This window comes from Ahaetulla prasina, chromosome 4, assembly GCF_028640845.1.
Source record: "Ahaetulla prasina isolate Xishuangbanna chromosome 4, ASM2864084v1, whole genome shotgun sequence".
Classification (NCBI taxonomy): Eukaryota; Metazoa; Chordata; class Lepidosauria; order Squamata; family Colubridae; genus Ahaetulla; species Ahaetulla prasina.
The window spans coordinates 32,366,595-32,380,574 of NC_080542.1; the positions used below are offsets into that span (position 1 = coordinate 32,366,595).

General features: G+C 36.9%; 1 protein-coding gene across 18 annotated transcripts in view; it reads right to left on the reverse strand.

Annotated features, from left to right (window-relative positions):
* Window positions 1–13,980, reverse strand: part of PPFIA3 (PTPRF interacting protein alpha 3) — a 96,462-nt gene that overhangs the window by 37,592 nt on the left and 44,890 nt on the right. For all 18 annotated transcript variants that reach the window (XR_009154862.1, XM_058180575.1, XM_058180573.1 and 15 more), the window contains 2 exons: window positions 4,461–4,535; window positions 3,456–3,536 (listed from right to left, as the gene is read on the reverse strand). Coding sequence is in view for 17 of the 18 variants with exons in the window: in XM_058180575.1 (XP_058036558.1) it covers window positions 3,456–3,536; window positions 4,461–4,535 (156 nt within the window). In the remaining variant the exon portion in view is untranslated. The remainder of the gene's footprint in view (window positions 1–3,455; window positions 3,537–4,460; window positions 4,536–13,980) is intronic.

Here is a 13,980-nt window from a genome sequence, read left to right on the forward strand (position 1 = left end):
ACATTAGGTTTCCCTCCTTCCCCGACTCTTCATGTTCACTGCATAAGTGAGGCCTATAAATTACGTATAAGAATCATGCTCCGTATGCAAAAAAATAATAAATCCTAGCTTAAATGAGTGACATTTCTTGGGAGGCAGAGGAAATTTTTTAAAAAAATCTCATTTATATGATTAGATTGGTGTCGGCAGAAACAACACTGCCACATTATCTACACACAGTCTGACTCACATGTTAAACTCACATTTTATAATCTCCTTTTGACTTTCCCACATGAAGCACACTAAAAACTAAGATGCCTTAAAGCTAAGGGTAATCCTCAAGGTCTTTTTGCAATTCCTGGAGCCCTCATGATTCACTATTAGTGAAACATAATGTTAGGAGGAAGCAAAGCTGCATAAAGAACAAGAAGGAACTTAAATAGAAAAATGTCCAGAGCAATTAGGGACATTCAAAAAACAGAATACCTCACAATTGCTATATAAGAAGCTTTCATAACCCAATAAAAATAAAAAAATGTCTCCATACAATGAATATGTATGCTTGATCTAACCAACTTTTTTTTTTTCGGGCAAAATTTTTTATTTTCCATAATAATTCCCACAATTTGACCAGTGTACAATACAATCACTTATCCAACAATCGATCCTATACTCAAATTATGCTCAATCAGGCCTGCTCGACCGCCACTCCCTCCCTTAATCCTTTCTACCCTTCTCATCCTTCTTCTACTTTCCCCACCATCCTTCTCCTCGCTTTCCTACTTCCCCTCCTCTTTCCCACTTCTCACTACCATCCTTTCTAACCTCTATCTTCCTCCTTCTTCTCCTCCTATCCTTTCTTCTCCTCCTTCTTTCCTACCTACCTACCTGCCTACCTACTTTCTTCCTTCTTTACTCCTCTTTCCTTACCCTTTCCTTCGGGAGTGGTTACCGAGCAGTCCCGACTTTACACCATTCCAACTTGTTTAATTCTACCATTATTCCTGTACAATGGCAATCAATCAATTTATAATCTTCCCTTCCCCCATTTCCCCTCCTCCCCACCCGAGACTTCCCAGAACAGAATACAGGGTATTGTAACTAACAAACATAATCTAAAATATAACATAAAACATATTCCATTTCACACCATCACACTATCAATTCCCTTCTTTCTTAAACTCTAATATATAGCAATTCCTAACTTCACTCAAAAACTAATCGATATTTTTTAATCTGATACTTATTTTGAATATAATCGATCCACTTTCTCCATTCCAAAATATATTTTTGTGGCACGTCAATTACCCCAATACCTGATTGAAACTGTCTATCTAGACCCATTCCAGTCCGGCTTTCGCCCCGGATACAGTACGGAGACAGCTTTGGTCACGTTGGTGGATGATCTCTGGAGGGCCAGGGATAGGGGTTATTCCTCTGCCCTGGTCCTATTAGACCTCTCAGCAGCTTTTGATACCGTCAATCACGGTATCCTGCTGCACCGGTTGGAGAGTTTGGGAGTGGGAGGCACCGTTTATCGGTGGTTCTCCTCCTATCTCTCCGACCGGTTGCAGACGGTGTTGACAGGGGGGCAGAGATCGGCCCCGAGGCGCCTCACTTGTGGGGTGCCGCAGGGGTCGATTCTCTCGCCTTTCCTGTTCAACATCTATATGAAGCCATTGGGTGAGATCATCAGTGGTTTGGGGTGAGGTACCAACTGTACACTGATGACATGCAGCTGTACTTTTCCACCCCAGGCCACCCCAACGAAGCTGTCAATGTACTGTACCGGTGTCTGGAAGCCGTATGGGTCTGGATGGGGAGAAACAGGCTCAAGCTGAATCCCTCCAAGACGGAATGGCTGTGGATGCTGGCACCCCGGTACAGTCAGCTGCAATTGCGGCTGGCTGTTGGGGGCAAGTCATTGGCCCCGATGGAAAGGGTGCGCAACTTGGGTGTTCTCCTGGATGGACGGTTGTCTTTTGAAGAACATTTGACGACCGTATCCAGGAGAGCTTTTTATCAGGTTTCCCTGATTCGCCAGTTGCGCCCATTCCTTGACCGGGATGCCTTATGCATGGTCACTCATGCTCTGGTTATCTCTCGCTTGGATTACTGCAATGCTCTCTACATGGGGCTCCCCTTGAAGAGCACCCGGAGGCTCCAATTGGTTCAGAATGCAGCTGCGCGGGTGATAGAGGGAGCCTCTCGTGGCTCCCATGTGACACCACTCCTGCGCAGACTGCACTGGCTACCTGTGATCTTCCAGGTACACTTCAAGGTGTTGATTACTATCTTTAAAGCGCTCCATGGCTTACGGCTGGGTTACTTACGGGACCGCCTACTGCCACCGATTGCCTCTCACCGACCTGTGCGCTCCCACAGAGAGGGACTCCTTAGGGTGCCGTCCGCCAGACAATGTCAACTGGTGGCCCCCAGAAGTAGGGCCTTCTCTGTGGGGGCTCCCACACTATGGAATGAACTTCCCCCAGGACTTCGCCGACTTCTGGATCTTTGAACCTTCCTCCGCGAGCTGAAGACATATTTGTTCATCCGCGCAGGTCTGGCATAGGGTTATAGCTTTTATTGGTTTTAATTGATTGGGTTTTAATCTTTTAATGATTTTTAATATGGGCTAAATTGAATTAGTTTTTTAAATTGTATTTTTATTCTGTATTTATTTTCTTTGGTGTTTTATCTGGCTGTAAACCGCCCTGAGTCCTTCGGGAGAAGGGCGGTATAAAAATTTGATTAATAAATAAAAATAAATAAATAAATAAATTTTGCTTGTGTACAGTCTTTCAAGTAGGCAGAAATTTTTGCCATTTCTGCTAAATTTGATACTTTTAATATATGAGTTTTATAATTCCAAGATGTTATTTTTTTATGTAAAAACATAAAAATTTTCTTGTTCTTGATTTGGTGCATAAACTCCTATTAAAAGTATTTTTCTCCCCTCCAATAAAAGTTCAATAGCAATATATCTTCCTTAATTATCCGCCTCAATTAATGTTGCAGATAAATTACTCTTTATATAAACAACTAGTCCATTCTTCTTTTCTGTAGCAGATGCAACAAAATGTATTCCCAATTTTGAATTTATCAAATATTTCTGGTCTAATGTTCTAATATGTGTTTCTTGTAAACATACAATATCATTTTTAAATTGCTTCAAATAATGAAATATCTTTCTTCTCTTTTGTGGTGAGTTTAATCCATTAACATTCCAAGATAAAAGTCTAATTGCCATTATCAGCGATCGGAAACTTTTGAAGCACCAGCCGCAAATCATATCTTTCTTTCTAACCAACTTTTTAAAGTACCTCTCTATACTTTAACAGAATAACAGTTGGGAAGGAACCTTGGAGATCTTCTAGTCCAACCCTCTGCTCAGGCAGGAAGCCCTAAACCATTTCACCATTCTTTCTACTCTCCTTTTCTTCTTTCCCTCAAATTTGCCTTCCAGATCCACTTACACATAATTGGGCATCTCCTTCTTTGCTGGAATCATCTAGGCCAGATCGGCGTCGGGCAAGCTGCTCTCGAAGGGAAAGAGACTGCAGATTGGAAAGAAGTAATGACATTTTTAAAAGTGAGATCTGTAAAATGATATACAATTAATTTTAATGAATAAGAAATAGATGACAACCAGGACAGCCATTTCAGCAGCATGAAGATTCTTTTAGTATGGAGAATATATTGCCAACATTACATACCGATTACTACCCATATGTTCCAGCATAAAATGTTATGTCCACACTGATTCATTATCATGAATTTTCATCTATATTCTCTGACTGCATTCATCCATAGGACCCATGATATAACTATCAGGCTTTGTAATGCTACCATAACCCAATACCCTATGAAATCTTCCTGAAAGTTGCAGTATAACTAATTTAAAATAATTTCCAGAGATGGTCTACAAGAATATCAAGTTCAATATAGTAGTGGAAATCAAAAGCCCCTGAGAGATCAAGCAGAATCAGTGAAGTTGCATTCCTTCTGTCTTTTTTCTGTAAAGGAATACTATACATTTACCTATATATCTCAAAACTGAAGAACTGAACTGAAAAAGGCCAAGACAATTAGTGTCCTCCAAAAATATCTGCAGCTGCACAAATTCCAATCTCTCAAGCATCTTGCTCAAAAAGGCTATTTGTGACTAAACAGTTGTTACCTAAAATATGAATACTCAAAGAAGGTGGATTCTTCTGGAATGGGCAGATGATTGCCTCCAACAGTCCCACTCTATCACACAAAAATGCATTCACTCGTCCCTTCAGTACTTCCAAATAAGCCAAGATAAGCAATGATCAAGAGCTCACGTAGAAGGCTAAACAATGATACATCTTGTCCTTGTTCCCAAATCATTGATATTCAAAGACTCCCCAGATTACATTTGTATGACAAAGTATTTCTGGAGTACTGTTTAGGCGCCATTAATATCCCTGAAGATAGAAGCAAGACCTCTTTCTTACCTCTTGATTAGACATTTCCAGCTCCTCCTCTAATACTGCAACACGCTCTAATGCCACTCGCAGCCGTTCTCGAACCTGCCATGAATCAGAGATAGTTACAATTAATGAAGTAATACAGGAATAGCTGAACTTCCAGGTGAGAAAATGATGAACTAGATGTCTGAAACACTAGAGATACCACTGTGGTAACAACTTATGGACTGGCTCAATCCAACAGAACCTCTCCAAACAAGGAAAGGACAAGAAATTACCCTCTTGAGTTCCACATAGCTGCTTTCACAAGATCACAGAGAGCATTCATCCTGCAGGTCTGAGCACTGAGAAACAAGGAAAGCCATTAAACTCTGGTGCAGCTTTTTTAAGGATACTGGGTTTGTCTAGCCTCACTTTTAGATTTACAATGATTTCATAGTTAAAAGAGTTTGAAAAGCTATATGGTGAACATAACCTAACCTAAATATACTTCATCCCCAAAAAGAAGAAGAATCAATGAACAGTTTAAACAGTTTAGAATATAACAAATAAATAAAAAAGTTAAATAAAAATGTAATCTAAGGAAGTTTTAGCAATAGCACTTAGACTTGTATACCGCTTCACAGTGCTTTACAGTCCTCTCTAAGTGGTTTAGAGAGTCAGCATATTGCTCCCAACAATCTGGGTCCTCATTTTACCAATCTCGGAAGGATGGAAGGCTGAGTCAATCTTGAGCCTGGTGAGATTCGAACTGCCAAATTGCAAGCAGGCAGCCGGCAACAGAAGTAGTCTGCAGTACTGCACTCTAACCACTGCACCATCACAGCTCAGTTTAAATGAATTAAGGGACTACATAAAATTGGAATCCAGATAGTCCTCAACTTATGATTACAACTGAAGCCAAAATTTATGTTTCTATGTAAGACAGTTGTTAAGTGAATTTTACCTCATTTGATGACTTTTTTTGCCACAGTTGTTAATCACTGCGGTTGTTAAATTAGTAATATGATTGTTAAGTGAATCTTGGTTCCCAAATGACTTGTTTATCAGAAGTTCACAAAAGGTGATCACATGAGTCCAGGATACTGAAACCTTCATAACTATGAGTTAGTTACCAAGTGTACCAATTCTGATCATATGACCATGGGAATGCTGCAATAATCGTGTGAAAAATGTTCATTACTTTTTTCAGTGATATTGTAACTGAATGGTCACTAAATGAATGATTGTAAGTTGAGGACTATCTGTATTAGGACTTTTGCTAATTTTTTTAAAAAAACTGAGTTTACAAAAAATATTTGTGTGTGAACATGAGTTGTTTAATCTATTAGGAAAGAGATCATTGGCGGAAAGTTGAAAGTAGGATCAAAGAAGCATGAGGCTTTATGAATACAGAAATGGGCACTAGTGAGGACTAAAATTCCAAGCAGGAAAAAGAAAAAATGAAATTTATAAAATGACAATGACACTTGAGACATTTCAAGTGATCTTTGAAGAACTGCAAAAGAAACTAAATGACAGCAATATTTTCTGCATTTGTAAATGTGATTTTTGAAGAAGATTCTAAAGAAAAGTAAAGAAAGAGAACTAGATCGAAGAATTTATAGACAGATAGGATGAAGAGGTGAAACAAATTCTGTCTGATGTAGACATATTGGAAAATTTTTAAAAAAGGAATACAAAACAGAAGATAATCAGAGTGGAATTAAAAATTATAAAGAAAAATTTGAAAAATGACCTGTGCGAGGACATTGCTGGATATTAAAAAAGGTTTATAAAGCCTTGAAGAGGAAGAAAAGCTTGAATGGAGATTTAATCCCACAATAGCAACTTGATGAATTAAAGATTAACATTGTCAGAACAGAATATAAAGTTGACTTGATCAAAGCTAAAATGAGAATTATTTCTATAAAACTCTGGAAACCCCATCCTGGGTTTAGAAAATTTAGAACTCCGCCACCTTCGACAGGACCTGTGTTTAACTCATAGAATCATCTATTGCAATGTTCTTCCTGTTGAAAACTTCTTCAGCTTCAGTCACAACAATACAAGAGCAAACAATAGATTTACACTTAATGTTAACCGCTTCAATCTTGATTGCAGAAAATATGACTTCTGTAACAGAGTTGTTAATGCTTGGAACACATTACCTGACTCTGTGGTCTCTTCTCAAAATCCCAAAATCTTTAACCAAAAACTATCTACTGTTGACCTCACCCCATTCCTAAGAGATCTATAAGAGGCTTGCATAAGAGCACAAACGTGCCTACCGTTCCCGGTCCTATTGTTTCTCTTCATTATATACAATTAGTACAATTATTACATACTTATGCTCATATATATGCTTATATATTATATAGTTATTTCATGTTAATGCTTATATATACTGTTATGTCAAAAATAAATTTAAAAAAGGACTTCTGGTGGCTTCGCTTCGTTAATGGCGGTCTATTTCAGACCACCAGTTCTGTGTGATTCTGTAAAGCTCAGACAGCATTAATCTGCTGTCAAGCGGCTTGAAAATCTCTCCCTCAGGCAAAGAGGGAGAGGTGAGCATTCGGGCTGAAGTAGAGCCCCCAGGAAAGCCCTAGGAAGATTTCTGATGGTTTGATGGGAATGCTCCTTCTATAGCTCGAAAAAAGCTCCGGAATCCGGAACGCTTCTGCGAAATGGCGGAACAAAACGCAGCGCCCATCTCCGTGACTGAAATGGATTAGTGAAGGACTGCTAACACGGACAGAGCTGAAACAGGAGCATTGGCATTTGATTGTAAGAAGATTTTAACTCCCTGACAGAATATATTCGTAGTCAAGATTGGAGATGATGAAAGTAAATGGTATTTTGTGTATTGAAAGTAAATGGCGTTTTGTGTATTGGAAGTGAAAGCTAAGGAAATGCTTATTACAATAGCTGGCGTGGAACCTTTAAGAAGAATATAACAAGATATTTTTTTAAATGGAATTTAAAAAAATTCCGGTATGGCTCCGCTTCGTGGAGAGCAGCTATGATTTAGCTGCTAACTCCCTAGTCAGTAGAGCTGTCAGGACATCGTAAATCTGGGTCCGACAGCTTGGAATTCTCTCCTTCGGGCAAAGAAGGAAAGATGAGCATTCAGGTTTGAAGTAGAGAAACCCTAATAAGCTTCAAAGGCTTACGGGAAGTTCTCCTTCCATAGCCTGATAAGCTCCTGGCTGGGCGAGGCTTCTGCCTTTATGGCGGACAAACGAAGCGTCCAATTTCCACGGCTGGAGTTGATTTATGATGGACTGTAACGTGGACGGAGCAGAAACTGGAGTTTTAACACTTGTTTGTAAGAAGACTGCAAGCCCCTGAGGATATATTTGCTGCGAAGATAGGAGAGAAGAAAGCAAATGGCAGTTTTGTGGAATGTGTGTAAAAACGAAAGTTAAAGAAATGCTTACTAACAGCTAGTGTCGAAATAGAAGATATATAGGAATGATTAAATGGAAGAAACAAGAATCTTATGATTTATATTTTTTCTTCTTCTTTGGGATTATAATGATTTAGAAGAAAATTTTTTTGAATTTTTCTTTTTGAATTTTTTTTTCTTCTTCTTGATCCATTATCAAGCTATTTCTTATTTTTTTTTAAAATGGCTTTTAAGCAAATAGCGCCAAAAGTCATTAAAAACTTTGAAATTTCTTCAGCTCAGATTCAAAAATTAAAAGAAGAAATTAAAAAGGAATTAAGAAATTCTTTACAGGGGTTTTTGGAGAGTCATTTTTTAGGAATAGATCAAAAATTTGATGAAATAGAGAAAGAGATGTTGGATTTTAAGGAAGTGGTGGAAGAGCAGAAGAGGGAAATGAAAATGGTAAAGGATGCAATTGCGCAAATATTAAGCTCTTGTATTCAGATGGAGGATGATCTGGCAGAAATTAATAAAGCTAATTTAGAAATGCAAAAGAAAATAGAGGAAATTCAAAAAAATCAAAACAATTGGAATTTAGATAATAAGATGGAAGATATACAGGCAAAGGTAGATAGGGCAGATGAAGAAAGAGTAATATTACAATATAGATTAATGGAATATGCTATAAGGGTGAGGGGTTTGAAGCAAAATAGGAAGGAAAATTTAAAAGAGATTTTTATGCAAGCCTTTGCTCAGATAAAGGATGTGGAGCCGGAAGATTTTGAGATTAATATTGAAAGAATTAATCGTGTTAATTCCTGGTGGGCAAGACAAAATAGAGTACCGAGGGATGTGGTTATTTATTTTACATCTAAAAAGGTTAGATATGAAATTTTGCAAGCCTTTTATAAAAATAAATTTCAAATATTGGGGCAAGATATAAAAATGATGAAGGAAATTCCTCCTAAAATGTTAAGAAAGAGAAGAGAATTTGCTTTCTTAGTAGATGAGTGTAAGAAACATCAGATATATTTTAGATGGGAAGTTCCAATGGGTTTGTCAGTGAATTTTAGAGGTAGAAAGTACTTTCTTAATTCAGTTATGAAAGCGAGACATTTTTATATTAATGTTTTAAAGAGTGGGAATCCTTTGTTGTTAGATGCTAAGTTAATTGGTTTGGAAATGATGGAAAATAGAATGGGAGAGGGGAGGAATGTTTAAGATGTGAATATGATGATTATGGTTAATTTTTGGAATTGATTTGTTTAGGATATAAATTATAGGATTTTTGTTATTTGCTATTCGTATGGTATAAATCTATGGGATGATATTCAATTGTGAAGGATGGAAAGTGAAATTTATGAATTTAGATAATGTGGATGTAATGATTTTAATTACTGTTATATTGTGGATGAATACTATATTTGAGAGATTTTATTTGAAATGATATTTGATTGGTGGAGTAGTATTGGAAGATTGGATATTAAATCTTATGACAATTGAAGAAATATATAAGTGATGAAAATTTGAATTTGAGAAGCTGGATTGTAAACTAAGAAATGGACTTATGAAATTTGAAGGAATATACAAGTGGCTGAAAAAAAAATTGAACTTTAGAAGATGGACTAATTTTTAAAATGGACTGTAAGAAGAACGGACATTAAATGTTATGGCAATTGAAGAAATATATTAAGTGATAAAAATTTGAGTTTGAGAAGATGGACAGTAATTTGAGAAATGGACTTATGAAATTTGAAGGAATATACAAGTGGAAAAAAAATTGAATTTGAGAAGATGGATTAATTTTAAAATTGGACTGTAAGAAGAAATAATATGTGAAGTTGGTATTGCTTCTCTTCATTTCCTTTTTTATTATTATTCTTTCCTATCTTTTTATTTTTATTGTAAGGGGATCTAAAGTTCTAAATTTTTAAAGGTGGGAGGTTATGTATATTTTGTATACGTTAGTTTGTGATTGTTGGTCATAATACCCGGTATTTGCTCTGGGAAGTCTGGGGGAAGGGGAGGAGGGGAAGGGAAATGATACATGGATTGATTATTAATGTACAGTAATTTTTGAAGATATCAAATTAAAAAATTTTAAATGATATTGGGGATGCTCGACTGCCATTTCAGGAAGAAAAAGAGAGAGGAGTAGAAGGAGGGAAGAAAGTAGGTAGGAATGAGTAGAGAAGGAGGAGGGGAATAAGAAGGTTAGATAGGGTGGAAGAAGGGAGGAGTGGAGAAGGAGGAGAGGAAGTAGTAAAGTGAAGGAGATGAGGATGGATGGGAAAGTAGTAGAGGGTAGAGAGGGTGGTTGTGAAGAAAGGAAGTGGCAATCGAGCAGGCCTGAATCAGTAATAAATAAAAATTAATGATTAATGATGGATTGAATTTTTCTTTTTTTCTTCTTTTTCTTTTTTCTTCTTCTTCTTGATATTACTTTAAAAATGGCTTTCAAGCAAAGAGAATTAACCACTTCTAAAATACTGGAAATTTCTTCAGTTCAGATAAATTAAAAGAGTTCAGTTCAGGAAATTAAAAGAAGATATCAAAGAAGGTTTAAGGAATTTTTTACAGGAGCTTATGGAGGCTTATCTTTCAGAAATAGATCAAAAATTTAATGAAATGGAGAAAGAAATACTGGATTTTAAAGATATGGTGGAAGAGCAGAGGAGGGAGATGAAAAAATTAAAGGAATCAATTACCCCATTATTGCTATCTAGTATTCAGACAAGGAAAGACTGGAAGAACTTAACCAAATTAATTTAGATTTGCAAAGGAAAATAGATGAAGTTCAAATTAATTTGAATTTAGAAAATAAAATAGATGATATTCAGGTTAAGGTAGATAGGGTAGATGAAGAAAGGGTTATATTACAATATAAATTAATGGAATATGCTATAAGGGTGAGGGGATTAAAAGAATGTAGGGAGGAAAATTTGAAAGAGATTTTTACTCAGGCCTTTGCTCAGATAGATGGAGTGGAACCAGAAGATTTTGAAGTTAATATTGAAAAAAATTATCGTGTTAATTCTTGGTTGGCAAGGCAGAAGTGTTTACTGAGAGATGTGGTTATTTATTTTACAAATAAGAAAATTAGGTATGGAATTTTTCAAGCATTTTATAAAAATAAATTTCAAATATTAGGACAAGATATAATAATGATGAAGGAAATTCCTCCTAAAATGTTAAGAAAGAGAAAAGAATTTGCCTTTTTAGTGGATGAGCTTAAGAAACATCAGATATATTTTAGATGGGAGGTTCCAGCTGGCTTAACAGTGAATTATAAAGGAAGAAAGTATTTTCTCAATACAGTTTTTAAAGCACGAGATTTCTACACTAATGTATTAAAGATTGGGAATCCTTTATCGATAGATGTTAAGTTGATTGGTGAATAGATGGTGGAAAATGTGTAAGATAGAAGATAGGGGAGGGAGAATGTTTAATATATGATTATGGTTAATTTTTGTAAATGATTTATTTTGGATATAAATGTGTAATTTTAGGGGTACTATTTGATATATTTGAAGTATAAAGGAATAGGAAGATGGAATATTGTTTAATTTTGGAGGATAGATAGTAAATTTAGGAATTTGGATTAAATATTATATTTGAGAGATGGATGTAATGTTGTTATATGGTTAATTAGAATGTAATTGTTATAACTGATATATTTTGGATAAGTTATAGGTGTAATTTTAATAATGTTATTTGATATAAGCAAGGTAAAGTGAAGATTTTAATTATTACAATTGATATATTGTGGAGATAATATAGGATTAGCAATAATATTTGTAATATTATTTGATGTATGTAAATGATATCAAAGATATGAAAAGATGGATTATTGTTTACCTTTGGAGGTTGGAAAGTAAAATTTAAGAAATTAAGTTGGAAATATGAACTATTCTTGAGAGACTGCTTAAGGAAGAAAGACATTACAGAAGAATCCTTGGTGAATATTGGAAGATAGAACGTTGTTTTGGTATTGATTGATGAAGGTTGGATATTAAAAATTATGTACTTTATTGAAGAACAAACACCAACTCAATCGGAAATTTCTGAGAACTCTAGGAGTGGAATGGTCTGATATATAATGGATTGGAAGAAATGTATTTTCTTTGTTTCTGGAAGGGGAGTTGAGGTTTTAAGGAGTGACTATGGATTATGATTTGTGTTATATTTTAATTTTTGACTGTTAGTTTTATACCCTGTATTCTGTTCTGGGAAGTCCCGGGGGCTGGGGGGAGGGAGGGGAAGGGAGGGGGAGGGGGGATAAGGGTAGAAAATGGATTGATGGTTAATGTACAGAGACGATTGAAGATGTATAATTAATGTAAGATCGGAGCTGCCTGGCTACATTTCAGAATATGGGAGGGAAGGAAGTAAAAGAGAGAAGGAGGGAGGAAGGGAGAAGAAAGGAGTAGGGAGGAAGGAGGAGAGGATGTAGATAAGAGAAGGGGAGGATGGTTGTGGAAAGTAGAAGAAAAAACTACAAAAAAGTAGAAGAAAAAACACTACAAAAAACAGATTAGAAACACAAGTTAAAATAGGGAAGAAAATGGTAAGTGAACACCTGTCTACCCTAGACGAATTCAAATCACCAGGACCGGATGGATTACACCCCAAGGTTCTGAAGGAACTGGCAGACGTGATCTCAGAACCACTGAACTATATCTTTCAAAGATCCTGGAGCACAGGGGAGCTGCCAGAGGACTGGAAAAGAGCTGATGTAGTTCCCATCTTCAAAAAAGGAAAAAAAACAGATCCAGGAAACTACAGACCTATCAGTCTGACCTCAATACCGGGGAAGATTCTGGAAAAGATAATCAAGCAACGAATCACCAAACACCTAGAAGCAAACAAAGTAATAACCAAAAGCCAACATGGGTTTGTCAAAAACAGATCATGCCAGACTAATCTTATCGCATTCTTTGACAAAATGACAAAATTAGTAGACCAGAGGAATGCTGTCGATATAATTTACTTGGACTTCAGTAAAGCATTTGATAAAGTAGACCATAACCTACTACTAGATAAAGTAGAAAAATGTGGGTTAGACAGCACCACCACCAGATGGATTCGTAACTGGCTGACCAACGGCACTCAACGTGTAGTCCTCAACGGAACTACATCCACATGGACGGAAGTATGCAGTGGAGTACCCCAAGGCTCTGTTTTAGGCCCAGTACTCTTCAACATCTTCATCAATGACTTGGACGAGGGGATAGATGGGGAACTCATCAAATTTGCAGATGACACCAAGCTGGCAGGAATAGCCAACACTCCAGAAGATAGGCTCAAATTACAGAAAGATCTTGACAGACTTGAACATTGGGCGCTATCTAACAAAATGAAATTCAACAGTGAAAAAGTAAGGTTCTACATTTAGGCCAAAAACAAAATGCACCAGTACCGTATATGTGGTACGTTGCCGAATAGTACTACCTGTGAGAGGGATCTTGGAGTCCTAGTGGATAACCATTTAGATATCAGCCAGCAGTGTGCACGAGCTGTTTAAAAAGCCAACACAGTTCTGGGCTGCATAAACAGAGGATAGAATCAAGATCACGTGAAGTGTTAGTACCACTTTATAATGCCTTGGTAAGGCCACACTTGGAATATTGCATCCAGTTTTGGTCGCCACGATGTAAAAAGATGTTGAGACTCTAGAAAGAGTGCAGAGAAGAGCAACAAAGATGATTAGGGGACTGGAGGATAAAACATATGAAGAACGGTTGCAGGAACTGGGTATGTCTAGTTTAACAAAAAGAAGGACTAGGGGAGACATGATAGCTGTGTTCCAATATCTCAGGGGCTGCCACAAAGAAGAGGGAGTCGGGCTGTTCTCCAAAGCACCTGAGGGTAGAACAAGAAGCAATGGGTGGAAACTGATCAAAGAAAGAAGCAACTTAGAACTAAGGAGAAATTTCCTGACAGTTAGAACAATTAATAAGTGGAACGACTTGCCTTCAGAAGTTGTGAATGCTCCAACACTGGAAATTTTTAAGAAAATGTTGGATAACCATCTGATTGAGATGGTGTAGGGTTTCCTGCCTGGGCAGGGGGTTGGACTAGAAGGCCTCCAAGGTCCCTTCCAACTCTGATGTTATGTTATGTTATGTTAAGAAGGTAGAGAAGGGAAGAGAGTTAAAGGATGGGGGTGGTGAC